We start from the raw sequence: 14891 nt of genomic DNA, 5'->3' as shown, positions 1-14891 counted from the left end.
CAAATAAGACAAACTTGCCAATACGAAGATAATCATGGAGTGGTTATTCCTCGAAAAATCCTTTGGACCTTGGTGGAGTGCCTTAGAAAGGAGGTGGATCTGTGACAAGTACCAATGAAAAGTCCATAGAGTAAGACAAAGACGGGAAAATTGAGTGTGTTATAAACAAACAGGCTCTATCCCACACACAGATAAAAGTTATTCCAACTGTTGAGACTTAAAAAATGGAAATTAAACAAGATGGTAAATTAAAGCAAACTTACACGAAGCCTATAGAGAGCGAGGAATGTGATTTATAGGAATTCTAAAAATCAGAGAAGAGAAGTATAAGAAATTAGAGAAATCTATGAAGTAGAACACACCTGAAAACCCACATAAAAAAGCCATATAAGGCCTAACTTCTTTTGCAGTAAGGGCATGGGAAGACACAATAAAATCAGATGGAGCAAAAAGACTGTCAAGTTCCTCATTGTCCCAAACAGGGTTGGCGTGTCCAGGAGGAATATCAGGAGAAGAAGGTTGACTCATATGACGATCAATCTCTCGTTTCAATGAGAGCCAATAATTCCATAGCTGACTTCTCCAAACTGCAGCCTGTGTAAGTACGCTGGCAGATGGCATTACCTCTGAACCAGTAACTTGAACTTTGGAACTGGTTGTTAAAAAATGAATAACGAAACATAACACCGTTAAAATAAAGAATTAAAAATCTAGGAAAAAAAGTTATCTTTATGTTCATAATGTTTGAAAATATGAATAACAATCCTACTTTGGAATAAATTAGAGAAGTTTAATCAGCTTAAGAAATCAAAATTGCATAATAAAGGCAGCATCGAATGAGAAAAGATATATCTGTGAGCGGACACAACATACCATATCGAAATGCCGTTTTCCTAAACATATCACTAGTTTTCGGTTATTCCAAAATTAAATACTATTCATTTATGGATAATTGGTTTAACACACTGTTCCTATGAATGTACATGATTTTTTTAATTAGTTTTATGATTGGTTATAGTTTAGTTGCAAGACACTAAACTTTAGTTAAAGGTTCAACTTGATATTCTACAATAATAATTATATTATCTGCCGTGACTAATATTGCAGTATTACAAGTGCACTTTGAATGCTAAGAACTGCCGGAAAAATTAAGCCACAAACATTATGCAAATTCAGGGAAAGTGGAGAGATATATAATGTACAGTACAGAATATGTTTAATATTTCTATGACGTAGAAAACCTTACTGGACAAAACATGACGTTTAACAGTGGTATAAATCATTGTAAAACTAACATTTTAAATTACATTATTCCAGGGCTAATAATTAAACTTACTGTCATGAAATATCACAAATATGTTGTTTGTTTGTTTGTTTTAATTTGGCGCAAAGCTATACGAGGGCTATCTGCGCTGGTCGTCCCTAATTTAGCAGTGTAGGACTAGAGGGAAGGCAACTATTCATCACCACCCACCGCCAACTCTTGGTCTACTCTTTTACCAACGTCACATTATAACGCCCCCACTGATGAAAGGGCAAGCATGTTTGGTGTTACAGGGGTTCGAACCCGCGACCCTCGGATTACGAGTCGAGTGCTTTAACAACCTGGCCATGTCGGGCTAATATGTTGTTACCAAGTGTGAAAATTCTGTTGAAATCTGAAAATAAATTTTTGTTTTTGTCGACGTTATTGTTTGCAATGTAACTTTGATCAATACTAGAAGTTATATGCTCTTGATATTCGTGTATATATTGAAATGTAAGTAAATACAAACATTTGTCTGTAAAATAATGCGTAAAATTTGAGCTATGCATAAATAATTTTAAGCAATTACAATACATAGCATTTACCACTTGTTCAAGACATGCAAAGATAAAATTTTAACTTCCATTTATGGTTATATTCATCTTCTTTAGTAGTTCCATAAAACAAAAAAATATAAGATGAACCACTGAATACTCTGTATAACATATCAAAATGTAACGTTTTATTTTATGTGGGGGGGCAATACATGCCACGACATCACGTTAAACAAGGGATGGAAAGTATTTACAATTAACATTATTCAGATCTCTAATAATAAGAAAAGCCTTTAATGTTTAATGAAGTTAGAAAAACGAAGCACAAATGCCCTCTCTAAAATAAAAATTTTCTCACTTATATTATGTATTTTAATTTAATGTAATTCTTTATATAAATATAGTATACTTCTACCATGATTATAATTCTCTTGTCAAACATTACATCTTATAAAAAACACATAATGATACACTTTTTAACATAGCAATCAAGCTCCAATACGCACTAGACTGTGCATGTAAGATAACAAGCTAACAAGGTGACGTCAGTAACTGGAATCACAGTTATAAATGTATATACGGGCCCGGCATGGCCAAGCGTGTTAACGCGTGCGATTCGTAATCTGAGGATCGTGGATTCGCATCCCCGTCGCGCCAAACATGCTCGCCCTCTCAGCCGTGGGGGCGTTATAATGTGACGGTCAATCCCACTATTCGTTGGTAAAACGGTAGCCCAAGAGTTGGCGGTGGGTGGTGACGACTAGCTGCCTTCCCTCTAGCCTTACACTGCTAAATTAGGGACGGCTAGCGTAGATAGCCCTCGAGTAGCTTTGTGCGAAATTCAAAACAAACAAATGTATTGATAATAAATGAAAAATCATATAAAGTACTTACAACAAATCTCCTCACTCTGGGTTTTGGTTTCTCTCTTGGTTTAATGCTTTCTTCCCGAATCGCTTCAAACTTGGCCCGTAAGTTCTTTGCAGTATCAACTTCTGGCATATATTCTTCTTCATTGTTTCCATTTTCTTTCTCAATTTCATGCTGCCATTGCTCAAATTTGGCACGGAGACACTTGGCTCTATCGGCTTCCCATGTTATATCATCTTCAGTTTTGTAACTGCAACGAATAATATTAGGGTCTCTTTCCAGTTCTGGTGAAGGCTCACGTTCATCATCAACTCTGGTATACTCTCGTGGTGGAGTGATACGTTTGACTGGTTTAGGACCGGCTGGGACATCATCAGTTTCGGACTGATTCTCTAACTGCTTGAATTTATTAAGCATCTTTTTCGCTGTGTCTGTAACTATCACTTCATCAGCTGCGTCAGACGATCGTACAACATTCGGATCTCGGATAATTTCTCTTTCGGGTGATTCTTCTTTCTTAGTTTCCCTTGGAGGAGTGATCTGAAATCGTTTTCTTTCCTTTGGTTCACTTTTGTAGTTCTCAAAAAACTTAAATCGTTGTGTAAGCTGCGAGGCATCAATTTCAATGTCGTCCTTATAAACAGGGTCACTACATTTCACAACATCAGCATCAGTAACAGATGACTGACTGGAGAAGGGTGCCTGTCGAGTTTGCCATCGATCGGTCTGTGGTAACTTACTTGAAGCAGGAGATGTAGATGAAGTAGTTGCATCAATCTGTTTGAAAAGCGTTCTTGCACCAGCAGCAGTACCTAAGAAATAAGCCTACGTTATTAAATACATCAAATATTAACAAACGTAGTTTATAAGTTTACAACTTAAAATTTTAAATTCAAAATACAAAAAATACTTTAAAAAATAAAAACGTAAATACCAGTATATAACAGCTCATCAAGGTGTTAGATATACAAAAGTTTATTACAAGTTAGTAAAACTCTGTATTTTTAATACCTTCACACTACAACCAGAAGTATTTTTGTCATAAAAATATGTTGGTGCTATTCAATATGTGATATTATTTTTTAAATCAAAATATATACTGACGCCCTAAGTATATGCATAAATAAAACAAACATAAAACCCAGCCATACTAAACAAAAGGTTAGAATAACTTATTGTTGAAGACTCATACAAACAAAGTTCATGCATAATTCTATTCGTCAGAATAACTTTCTACCCAACAATAAAATCAGGCTTAACAACTATTCTGCAAACATTATTGTACTGAGATGAGCTTAGATCGATAAACTACAGAAATAATTGGCCAATCAATGTAAAGTATTTACTGAAAGTCACATTTATAATTATAAACCTTGTAATACTTTTCATTATGGTTGAATATATCACATTTTAAATTTGCATTATCAAGCATGAATTTCATCTTTGGTAAATCAGAAACACATTAGAATGTTTTTATCTTTGAAAAATTTTTTATATTTAAATAAACTATTGATTACAAAGAGTTAAAATATGGAAATTTCCGAGATTATTTCTAAACCTTGTGCAAAGCTACACAAGTACTATGAGCATACAGTGTTCCCTAATATTGTACCAGTAAGACTAGTAAGAAGGTAACTATTCAAAGTCACCAACTTTGTGACTACTAATCAAACAATAGAACTTGAACATCATTATTATAGTCCAACCACAGCCCAAAAGTGATTTGGGAATTTTTTCAGCAATAAGTCATGAATTTTGAACCTATGGATTTACAGTTTGAGGCACGTCAATGTTGTGGCTACACTTGGCCTCACAATACATGAAAGACTATGAGAGTTTTATCTTTAAAAATCTATCTACAACCGTAAAGAGCTCCAAATACAAAATAGTTTTTACCCATAGGGAAAATATTTTAAGAGTTTTTATGTATTTCTAACGTTAAAAATCTTTCTACAATTCTCAAATTCGTATTTTTCTGCATCACTAAGAAAGTATTATATTTTGGCAATATCGATGTCTTGAAATAACCAACAAACTTCTCAGGTACATATGGATCACCTTGGTTCTTGTCATTTCAAATATTCTTCAAGTTAACTGTCTGAAATACATGCTTCAAAGGTAGACCAAAAAGGAACTTAGGTTTGATTTGATTTTTTTTCAGAAAATCTAATAAAAACTACATTTGCTATTTAAAAAATAAGACAATTTAATTATTTTGGCTATATTAAGATTTCTTGTAGGGGTACAGCATGCATGACCTTTAATAAAGAAGAGGTTAAAGCAGAATATCAGTGGTACCTGTTTCATTGAAGACACTGAGGTCTTCTTCCTTTTCTCTTCGAACCTTTTCCATCTTTTCTTGTTCCAATTCATTATCCATATCACCTTTCTCAAATTTCTCTTTGATATTTACAGCTTTTACGTCTCTGCCTAGATTAATAGATTCTGTTCTGGAAGGCACACTGCCCTCTGATTCTTTACAGGCACGTTCGTAGACTGCACGCATAGACTCGGATCTCCCAAGGCATATTTTCTGTCGTAGTTTGGAAAGTTCCTCTTTCTTGTCATCACCTCTTCCTTCATGTTTGCCAACTTTACCACTCTCCCATTGGGACTTCAGAGTAGACATCTCATCAAACTTTACCTGGAGAAAAATTCAGCAAACAAAAGTGCATTTTACTTCATTTAATTAATATATAATCTGACTTCAAGAGCTAACACAATCATCAGCTAATTAACATTATCAACGAATTGAATAACAGCTAGAAAACCAGTATTAGTAAAACTACCTTTTCTGGTTTCACCTTTGTTTATGTGGTTTTTATCAAAAAGTTTTTCAAGATAGAAAGTACTGTTTCTCTTCTCCAAATTTTAACATGTTTAGTGCCGTAGACGAGATAACTAGTCCAAGCCGATCGGTAACGCAGTGCCACGGAAAGAGTTAATTCGTTCTCAATAATATCTAACTTCAACGCTAGATGTCAGCACCATACATGCATTTGACCTACTTGCATGTTGTTTTACTTTAGATCCAAAATGGCGTCACGAAAAATGTTACAAATAGAAAAAGCATTAGAGTTGTATTTTGAACTTGGTTCGGAGTTGCCGTAGCAACTGAAATACTTGGCAGTCAACAGGCTACAATATTATATATATATTTTGTATTTGTATAGCTTATTGAGTATTTTTTCCCCATTTTATTTTTTATGAGTTTCTGTATATTTTCACCATAGAAAAACATACTAGAACTTGTGTAATTAGTACTGTAATAAAGTAAAACAAAGCGTTCTCCTTAAACAATTAGTGAATAATAATTAACTGTTATAATGTTTCAATGTTCTACATGTTTTCTTTATTTAATAAACTATTACAAATAAAAAGTATGGTCTTTCAAAACTTCATGGTGCAAATACTCTATCAATCCAGTAATTTAACACAACATCATGTATTTTATAAAATACATATTGTTAAAGTAATTCATGGATTTTGTTATGAACCACTTGGAACTTCAATCTATTTCTAAATATCCCGTGTATTTACTATTATTCCAATAAACACTACACTTTCAACCAAGTTGTGAATTGAAAAAAAAAACCTTTTCTTTTTTTTTGCTTTCCCTGACAACGGATGAATCTTCATCTTCTTCTTCACTGGAGCTTGAAACCTCTCCATTTTCTTGACCAGAAACAGCAGACTGATACCTAACGGTGACAGTAAAATTTTCATCATGAGAAGATTCACTTAGAAAGACAAAGTAAGTTTCTTAGGATACTAAGTTGTCAAAGGTTAAGTTTTTGGAACACCAACAAACTCAGTTAAATAACAAAAATACATATACTATTCTCAAACTATCATAACTTAAAAGATATCAATACGTGAAAAACACTAAACGGGTGTTAATAACACACTTTACGAACTATAATGCCAAATATAAGGAGTGTACAAGCGAAGATGGAAGAGCCTTTTGGAAATAAACCTGATTCAAGTATATCTAAAACCTGAGGGAGTTGTGAAGATATGAAAGTTACATTAATGAACTTGGAATGTCTGCCTACAACTAACCGAAGTTAGTGGTTACTGAACTTCAAATCCTTCTATAAAGTGTGAGAAAGTCGTATAGATGGCAAGGTAGAGTTTTCTTAAAACTAGCCTTTTTTAATACCACTGCCATATACAGAACCAGAAAATAAAGTGTATAAACTTTAAAGTACATTAGTAAAAAGTATTCATGATGTTAGAGAAACACGTAGGTTCAAGAAGTCTTGAAAGAAATGAATTAGAAACCTTATAACTCGAACACTTTTGAAAGGTGGTCAAACTTTAGGGACAAACAGTGTGTCAACATCCAACATCTAGATGATTGGAATAGTAAAGATGTCCCTATATTGTGAAATATCCTACTGAAAAACCCACTAGACAGGAACCACTTCCAGTGCAGTAATATACAGTAAAACCTGTCTAAGCTGGAAACCGCATAAACTTGTATAAGCCGGAAATATCAAAATTTTGTAGCATTGTCTTAAAATTTCTTATAAAAGGCCCTCTATATGGCGAAACCTGCATAACGAGAACGGAAACTATCTTTCACCTACCTCATCTATCAACTAGCAGGATTACAATCTGAGTATGGTGGAAAAAAATGTTTTTGATTAAATATTAATTTCTTATTTAATTAATAATTTGTTTAAATATTAATAAATTTTCTATCATTTTGTTACAGTAAGAATTGGTTAAATATATTCTGTTCTTTTTTTCTGCCGTAATTATTCCGGACGGTTGACTGTACTATTGGTCTCATTTGCTGATGGAAAACTAGAGAAACCATGGGTAATAAGAAAAAGTGAAAAATCTGCACTCTTTCAAAAATTTAAGGAAGAATCAACTTCCTGTGTAATGGAAAGCAAATAATAAAGCTTGGATTACAAGAGCTATATTTGAGGAATTTTTGAACAAATTAAACAAAAGAATGGAACAAGAAAATAGGAATATTCTACTTTTCTTAGATAATACAACTTGTCACCCAAAAGTTCAACTTTCAAGTGTTCGTTTAGTCTTTCTACCTCCATGTACAACATCAGTTCTACAGCCACTAAATAATAGAATTATACAGAGTATAAACTTGAAATATGCTTCAGCATATTATTTCAAACATGGACCACTGTAAGAGAGCATCTGAAATGACCATGAAAACTGACGTGTTAGATGCAACTGTATATAAGTCATTCAATCAAATGGGGGAAACATGAATGTGTAATAAAGTGTGTGTGTTTGTGTTTTTTCATAGCAAAGCCACAACGGGCTATCTGCTGAGTCCACCGAGGGGAATCGAACCCCTGATTTTAACATTGTAAACATGTAAACTTACCGCTGTACTAGCGGGGGGCATGTAATAAAGTGCTTTTGAAACTGTGGATTTATTCTTGATAATGGCAGAGATTGTGGAGAAGTTGTTTGTTATGACGATTCTAGTGAAATCCAAACTCTGATTGAGAATATTGATGCAGATGATTCTGTGAACGCGAAAAGGTTTGTGAACGTTGACAAGAATGTTTTAACAGAAACTGATAAAATTGATTTAAAATTTATAATAGAATCGCAAAATGGTAACAGTGTGAGAGATTCAGAAGATGAACAAAATGGAAAAGATAGTGAAGAAATAAAAATTCCTACTTCACCGTTAGAGATAAGGCAAACACATTCAGGTGAGGAGTACTCCACCAAAGCCTTAGGTATTGCAAAGTAATAAGATAAAAAATGCCAATCCAATGGATAAATTTTGTCTGGATAGGAAAGATAATCCATGACAAGATTGAATAGATCCAGAACATGACATGCAAGGAGGTTAATACAAAGCACATAACCCAAAAAAGAAACGAGGCGGGCATAGTCTAGGTGATTGATATAAGCTACCACCATAGAATTGTGAGAATGGACATTGACCAGATGATTGATATAAGCTACCACCATAAAATTGTGAGAATGGCCATTGACCAGGTGATTGATATAAGCTACCACCATAGAATTGTGAGAATGGACATTGACCAGGTGATTGATATAAGCTACCACCATAGAATTGTGAGAATGGACATTGACCAGGTGATTGATATAAGCTACCACCATAGAATTGTGAGAATGGACATTGACCAGATGATTGATATAAGCTACCACCATAGAATCATGAGAATGGGCATTGACTAGATGATTCCTGGAAACATAAACAAAATAATCCATAGAACAATGCATGGCTAGAAGCTCCAGAATATTAATATGTTAAGATTGCTTAGCCACATACTACAAACCTGAAGCTTTTTTCTAATCAACCCATACTCCCCTCTCATGGAGGAAAGCTTTCGTGAAGATATCCAAATCCAGATTAGGAGGAGAAGGCAGAACATCCGTCATCTTGTGTGCAAAGTACAATCACGAATTCAGATCATCAACAATGAAAGCAGGAAGAGAAAGAGGATGCTTTGAGGGATCCTGAGCAAGGTTCCACTGGTCACGTGCACTCAACCAAAGAAGGTAAGTGCTTCAGTGAAACTTCACGAGCAGTAACAGAATGGACAGTAAGGGAATGGAAAACTGAAAGCTCCATCAAATGGAGTCGAAGAGAAGATTTTGTTTGTCTGTTTTGAATTTCTCGCAAAGCTACACCAGGATTACCTGCGCTAGCCGTCCCTAATTTAGCAGCTTCTTCACCTTAATAAAGTCAAAATAAAATAAAGAAAAATCCCCATGTAAATTTCAATATTTTTTTTCACGTAAGGGGACGAAGAGGAACCACAACTTTCCTGAACACCCCAGTTGAAGAGAGAATTCTTCAGATTTCTCTCTCTCTCTAAACTAAACCCCTGCCACGTTAGTTTGAAAGTTTGAACACACACTGATCTGAAGATGAAAGGCGGAAGACTTTCGAAACGCCGTCCTCTACACTTGTGTCCCCACAACAAGCAGTTGCTGTCCATTCTACAAAGTTTCATCATGAATACCCTGCCTAAACAAATCTATCAAGAAACACACTAACCTCCTTCCATTTACACGTTTTTACAACAAACTGCCACATGTTAGTTCAAAGTACTTTACATAAATTTATAATTCACATTCACACCTATCGGAAAGAAAGAAATGATTTCATGGTTTCTATAGGTTACAGTGCATCACCACATTCACGTCTACATCACTGAAGTTTGGTCTTGCGTGAGGACAAAATCTTCCCTGCATCTCTTTCTGGCCTATCACATACATTCAACAATCATTTATTTATATATGCAGTTTAAAATACGTGTTTTTAAGTCACATTAGAAGAGCAGATAATCAAAGAGTCAAAAACTCAGCCCGGTTACAGTAATGAATGACGGGCATAGTGGACTTACTTTGCTAAACGTTGCATGACACTTTCTGATCTCTGAAGAGAATACTTGTCTGCAGTAGAAGCATAATGTATTTCTTCCTGTGGAGATTCAAAACGAGATCTAATATCACTGAGGTCTGGCACAGATGGGAGATCCACCTCAACTTTTGTATCACCTATTGATGTGTAAAATAATTAAATAAATTTGTTCTTCTTTGATGTGCAAAGTCTAAACAACAATAACAATTTAAAAGTGGAACAGAAGTAAAGTTAAAAATGTGATATTAGTTGAAAAGAGTTTTTTCTTTCTTAAACCCTTGTTTTTTTGCTTGTTTTGAATTTCGTCAAAGCTACACGAGGGCTATCTGCACTAGCCGTCACTAACTTAGCAGTGTAAGACTAAAGGGAAGGTAGCTAGTTATCACCACCTACCGCCATCTCTTGGGCTACTCTTTTTACTAACGAATAGTGGGATTCACCGTCACATTATAATGCCCCCACGGCTAAAACGGCGAGCATGTTTGGTGTGACGGGGATTCAAACTCTCGACCCTCAGATTATGAGTTGAGCGCCTTAACCACTTGTCCATGCCGAGGCCCTAAAACACTTACAATAATGAACTAATTATATTTTCCGGTATACAAATAAACAAAAGAACCCTGCTGTCGTTACATCTAGCTTCGAATTTTAAACATTATTAAAATGATGTATTAATCCAATAGTATATCTTGTTGAAACAAATAGTCGGTGTAATGAAGTATCATTGTTTACCAAGAAATTACTTCTACAGAATCTAGTGATATACTCAGATTCCAGAATAATGGTATATCATCTCATTATCTACTTCTTCTATATTTAGTGAACTGTGAATATTGATTTATTACTTTTCAGCAACATAAAGTTTAAATCATTTTGGTTTGTTTTGAATTTCGCGCAAAGCTACACGAGGGCTATCTGCGCTGGCCGTCCCTAATTTAGCAGTATAAGACCAGCGGGAAGAGAGAAGGTAGCTAGTTATCACCACACACCGCTAACTCTTGGGCTACTCTTTTACTAACGAATAGTGGGATTGAATGTCACATTATAATGCCCCTACGACTAAAACAGTGAGCATGTTTGGTGTGACGGGGATTCGAACTCGTAATCCGAGGGTCGCGGGTAATCAATATTATTCGAAAGTGAAAATATTGCGTTATTAAATATAACTATCATTTTATGATTGAAACTGGGAAAGAACTCGGTCCTTTTAACACTTTTTCAGGTACAGAGTGTTTCTTTTCATTGAGTTTGCTCACTGGCGTGATAAGCCATTTTTGCTTTGCCTCAATTAAGTCCGAGATATCTCACATGCGAAAAGTGCATTCTACTGGCTAAGCTAACATTTGTTTACTGTTAAATGCAAAGCGACACAATGGGTTGTCTGTATTTTGCTGGCTGATGTACTGCAACCCAATTTTTAGTTTCATAAGCCATCACACTTACAGCTGAACCACCCAGAAATGAGATTAACCCATTAGCTTAATTTTAGACAAACAAAATGGAATGTGTTATCCATAGTGAATGTCCTTGATCAAACCCATAATACTAAACAAGAGATTATGAGCAGTCACAACATGCAGCTTTCTCTTTTTGGGTGGGGAGGTTGGTGGGTGGTGAGTACGGTCACGAAACAAAGTATGTTTGTTATCAGTGATGGGTTAATAATTATAATCATATCAGAAATAATAACTAAGATGACTTACTTCTCTCAAATTAGATTTCCATTGTCACCTTGACTAAGCTGTTGGTTTCCAATGCAGACAAATATTTTGAACATACGTAATCAAACTTTATACTTGGATTTGGAATGTATTAATTAAAACAGTGTATGGAAAGCATTTGGACCTGAAGTCCCGGGGTCAATAATATAATCAGGTCCCCCTTTCATTGTATTGATTAATATTTGGTGATTGTTTTTAGTGTATAAAAGAAATGTATCTGTCAAATTTATTCACGAATCCACGAGAAAACAGTAGCCATTTTAGTTCATTAGGTAGTAAGTGTTTCTAGTGGGCTTTGAAATATCCCACTGCCGGGCCCCTCACCAGACACAGGGTCAGCTGCCCTTCTCTCACCAGCCCTGACGGGTCGTGCCCACCAGTGATCTATGGTCATGTCGGCACATATAACTGTTTTAAACGTTTACAAGTTCTTATTCGAGAGATGATAAACAAAAAAAAACAGATATTTAAATACATCACTGTTTTATTCTTAATCTGATTAAAACCTTCGATAGCAAATCCATTAAACATGTGAGTGGATATTCAATTATACTTAAACATTTTCTTTGTTCAAACTGCAATTTTTAAACGACTTACTCAATTCGCGATTTTATTTAAATTTTACTATCGCATGCAAACGAATTATTCCACTACTAATGTCAAGAAATTTATGAACAGCACTTTATATCTTACAAAAAAATAGAAGATGTACATTATTAACCTTTTGACGGAGTTTTAACAAGCCAAACAGGTTCACTATTCCTGCGTCTTAAACCTATACTCTGTAGTTCTTTATACCAGTGAAGCGAGAGCGCAGGTTCCAATGGTTTTGCTGAGTTTTCGTCATCAATACCTGTAACCTCTTCGCTTGCACTGCGCTTGAAGGACAACCGTTGACGACGAGACGAGTTTAACTGATGGTTATTTACTTCCATAATTATGCTCCTTTCCGTTCACAAGTTTTTTTCAAATTCCCACGTTTCTTGTTAAAAAGTTTAATTCTTAAAAGGCGCAGGATAACAAATCACAATCAAACTACGATGCTTAAAACTTCCCTACCCATAGAACTTAGCCAAAATTTAAACGGTATTACGAGAAGTAAACGAAAAACAAATTTCAAAAATTTGTTACTCTTGCGTACGAAACTTTCACTTCTCACCTATAAAACTATTAATTTAACTAATAAACACGATATTTAAATAATTCTAACAATTAAATTTATGTATAACCCACTCTGCAAAATCAACTGATTCTTCTCGCTTCGACCTCACTTGGATGATAAAATACAGTTATTAAAACACGCGCATCACGTGCCAGAAAACATTCAGCTAATTGTGCACAAAACCAGCTGGTGATCCGAATGTACCACCTTTCGACAGACTAAGGTAAAGGTAAAGACCGAAAACAAAACCATACCTTCTACCTCATGTGCTGTTCGTAATCGTAAATACAATTCCAAGCAAAGAAAACAAAATTGTATTTCTCAATAGAACAGATTAAAAATATTTACAAATGTCCGCCATTATAAGTAATTTCGGATACTGAATTTAATCTATCAGAACGCAACAACAAATCATTAAATATCGACAAATGATTATACTGGACTCATTAATTCATGACAACTCCAAAACAAAAGCATATTTTAGTTGGCCTTTCAAACCTAAACATCATATACCCCGAACTTCTCAAGGGTTAACTATTCCACTTTTTCAAGAGATCTAATTCCCGCTGGATAAAACTTTATCTGATTTTAAAAAATATTTTAACCAAAAAATAGAAACTTCTTTTTTTCTTTGTTTCAGGCCATAAGGAGGATGCAAAACGATTTGGATTATTTGGTGTGTTGGCTGGATAAAAGACTAATAACTTTTGATTACAAAAATATGCAAGGTAATGCATGTGAAATACTCTACATGGCCAAAAGCATGTGACACCCCTTCTGGGTTCGGCTATTTCAGCCACATCCATTGCTAACAGGTGCATAAAATTAAGCATACAGCCATGCAATCTCCATAGGCAAACATTGACAGTAGAATGGATCGTACTGAGAAGCTCAGTAACTTTCAACGTGGTACTGTCATAGGATGTCACCTTTCCAACAAGTCACTTCGTTAAATTTCTGCCCTGCTAGAGCTGCCCCGCTCAACTGTAAGTGCTATTGTTGTGGAGTAGAAACGTCTAAGAGCAAAAACAACTCAGCCACGAAACGGTAGGCCACACAAGCTCACAGAACGGGGCTGCTGAGTGCTGAATCGCGTAAAAATCTCTGTCCACAGTTGCAACACTCACTACCGAGTTCTAAACTGCCTCTGGAAGCAACGTCAGCACAAGAAATGTTCATCGGGAGATTCATAAAACGGGTTTCCATGGCCGAGCAGCCGCACACAAGCCCAATACTACCATATGCAATGCTAAATGTCGACTGAAGTGGTGTAAAGCACACTGCTATTGGACTCTGGAGCACTGGAAACGCATTCTCTGGAACTGGGACTGCATTTTCCTATCTTGCAGTCTGACGAACAAATCTGGGTTTGGCAGATACCAGGATAATACTACTTGTCTGAACACATAATGTCAACTGTAAAGTTTTATGGAGGAGGAATAATGGTCTGAGGCTGTTTTTCATGGTTTGGGCTAGGGTCTTTAGTTCCAGTGAATGGAAATCTTAATGTTACAGCACACAATGACACTCTAGAGAATTGTGCTGCACAGATCCCTGACCTCAACCTCATCGACTACCTATGGGATGAATTGTAAAGCAGACTGTGTGCCAGGCCTTCTCGCCTGACATCAGTTCCCGACCTCACTAATACTCTTGTAAATGAATAGGAGCTAACCCTCATAGCCATATTTCAAAATATAGTGAAAAGCCTTCCCAGAAGAGTAGAAGCTGTTATAGCAGCAAAGGGAGGACTACGTCCATATTAATGCTCATGGTTTTGGAATGAAATGTTCGACAAGCACATATGGGTGTGATGGTCGGGTGACCACACATTTTTGGGCATGTAATGTATATCATAAATTGAATTATGAGTATATTTTTGGTATTATGAAAGAAGAAAGATATTGGTGTTCTGATTCATCAGTTCCTTAAGCCATTAAAGCAGTGT

General features: G+C 35.4%; 1 protein-coding gene across 10 annotated transcripts in view; it reads right to left on the bottom strand.

Moving 5' to 3' along the window:
• Positions 1-14891, bottom strand: part of LOC143245191 (uncharacterized) — a 129721-nt gene that overhangs the window by 21409 nt on the left and 93421 nt on the right. For all 10 annotated transcript variants that reach the window (XM_076491245.1, XM_076491236.1, XM_076491239.1 and 7 more), the window contains exons 8-11: positions 10044-10197; positions 6266-6371; positions 4969-5314; positions 2695-3482 (exon numbers count right to left, since the gene is read on the bottom strand). In XM_076491245.1, the coding sequence (XP_076347360.1) occupies positions 2695-3482; positions 4969-5314; positions 6266-6371; positions 10044-10197 (1394 nt within the window). The remainder of the gene's footprint in view (positions 1-2694; positions 3483-4968; positions 5315-6265; positions 6372-10043; positions 10198-14891) is intronic.

Source organism: Tachypleus tridentatus, chromosome 2 (genome assembly GCF_004210375.1).
Source record: "Tachypleus tridentatus isolate NWPU-2018 chromosome 2, ASM421037v1, whole genome shotgun sequence".
Lineage (NCBI taxonomy): Eukaryota > Metazoa > Arthropoda > Merostomata > Xiphosura > Limulidae > Tachypleus > Tachypleus tridentatus.
This window is presented reverse-complemented; position numbering and strand designations above follow the sequence as displayed.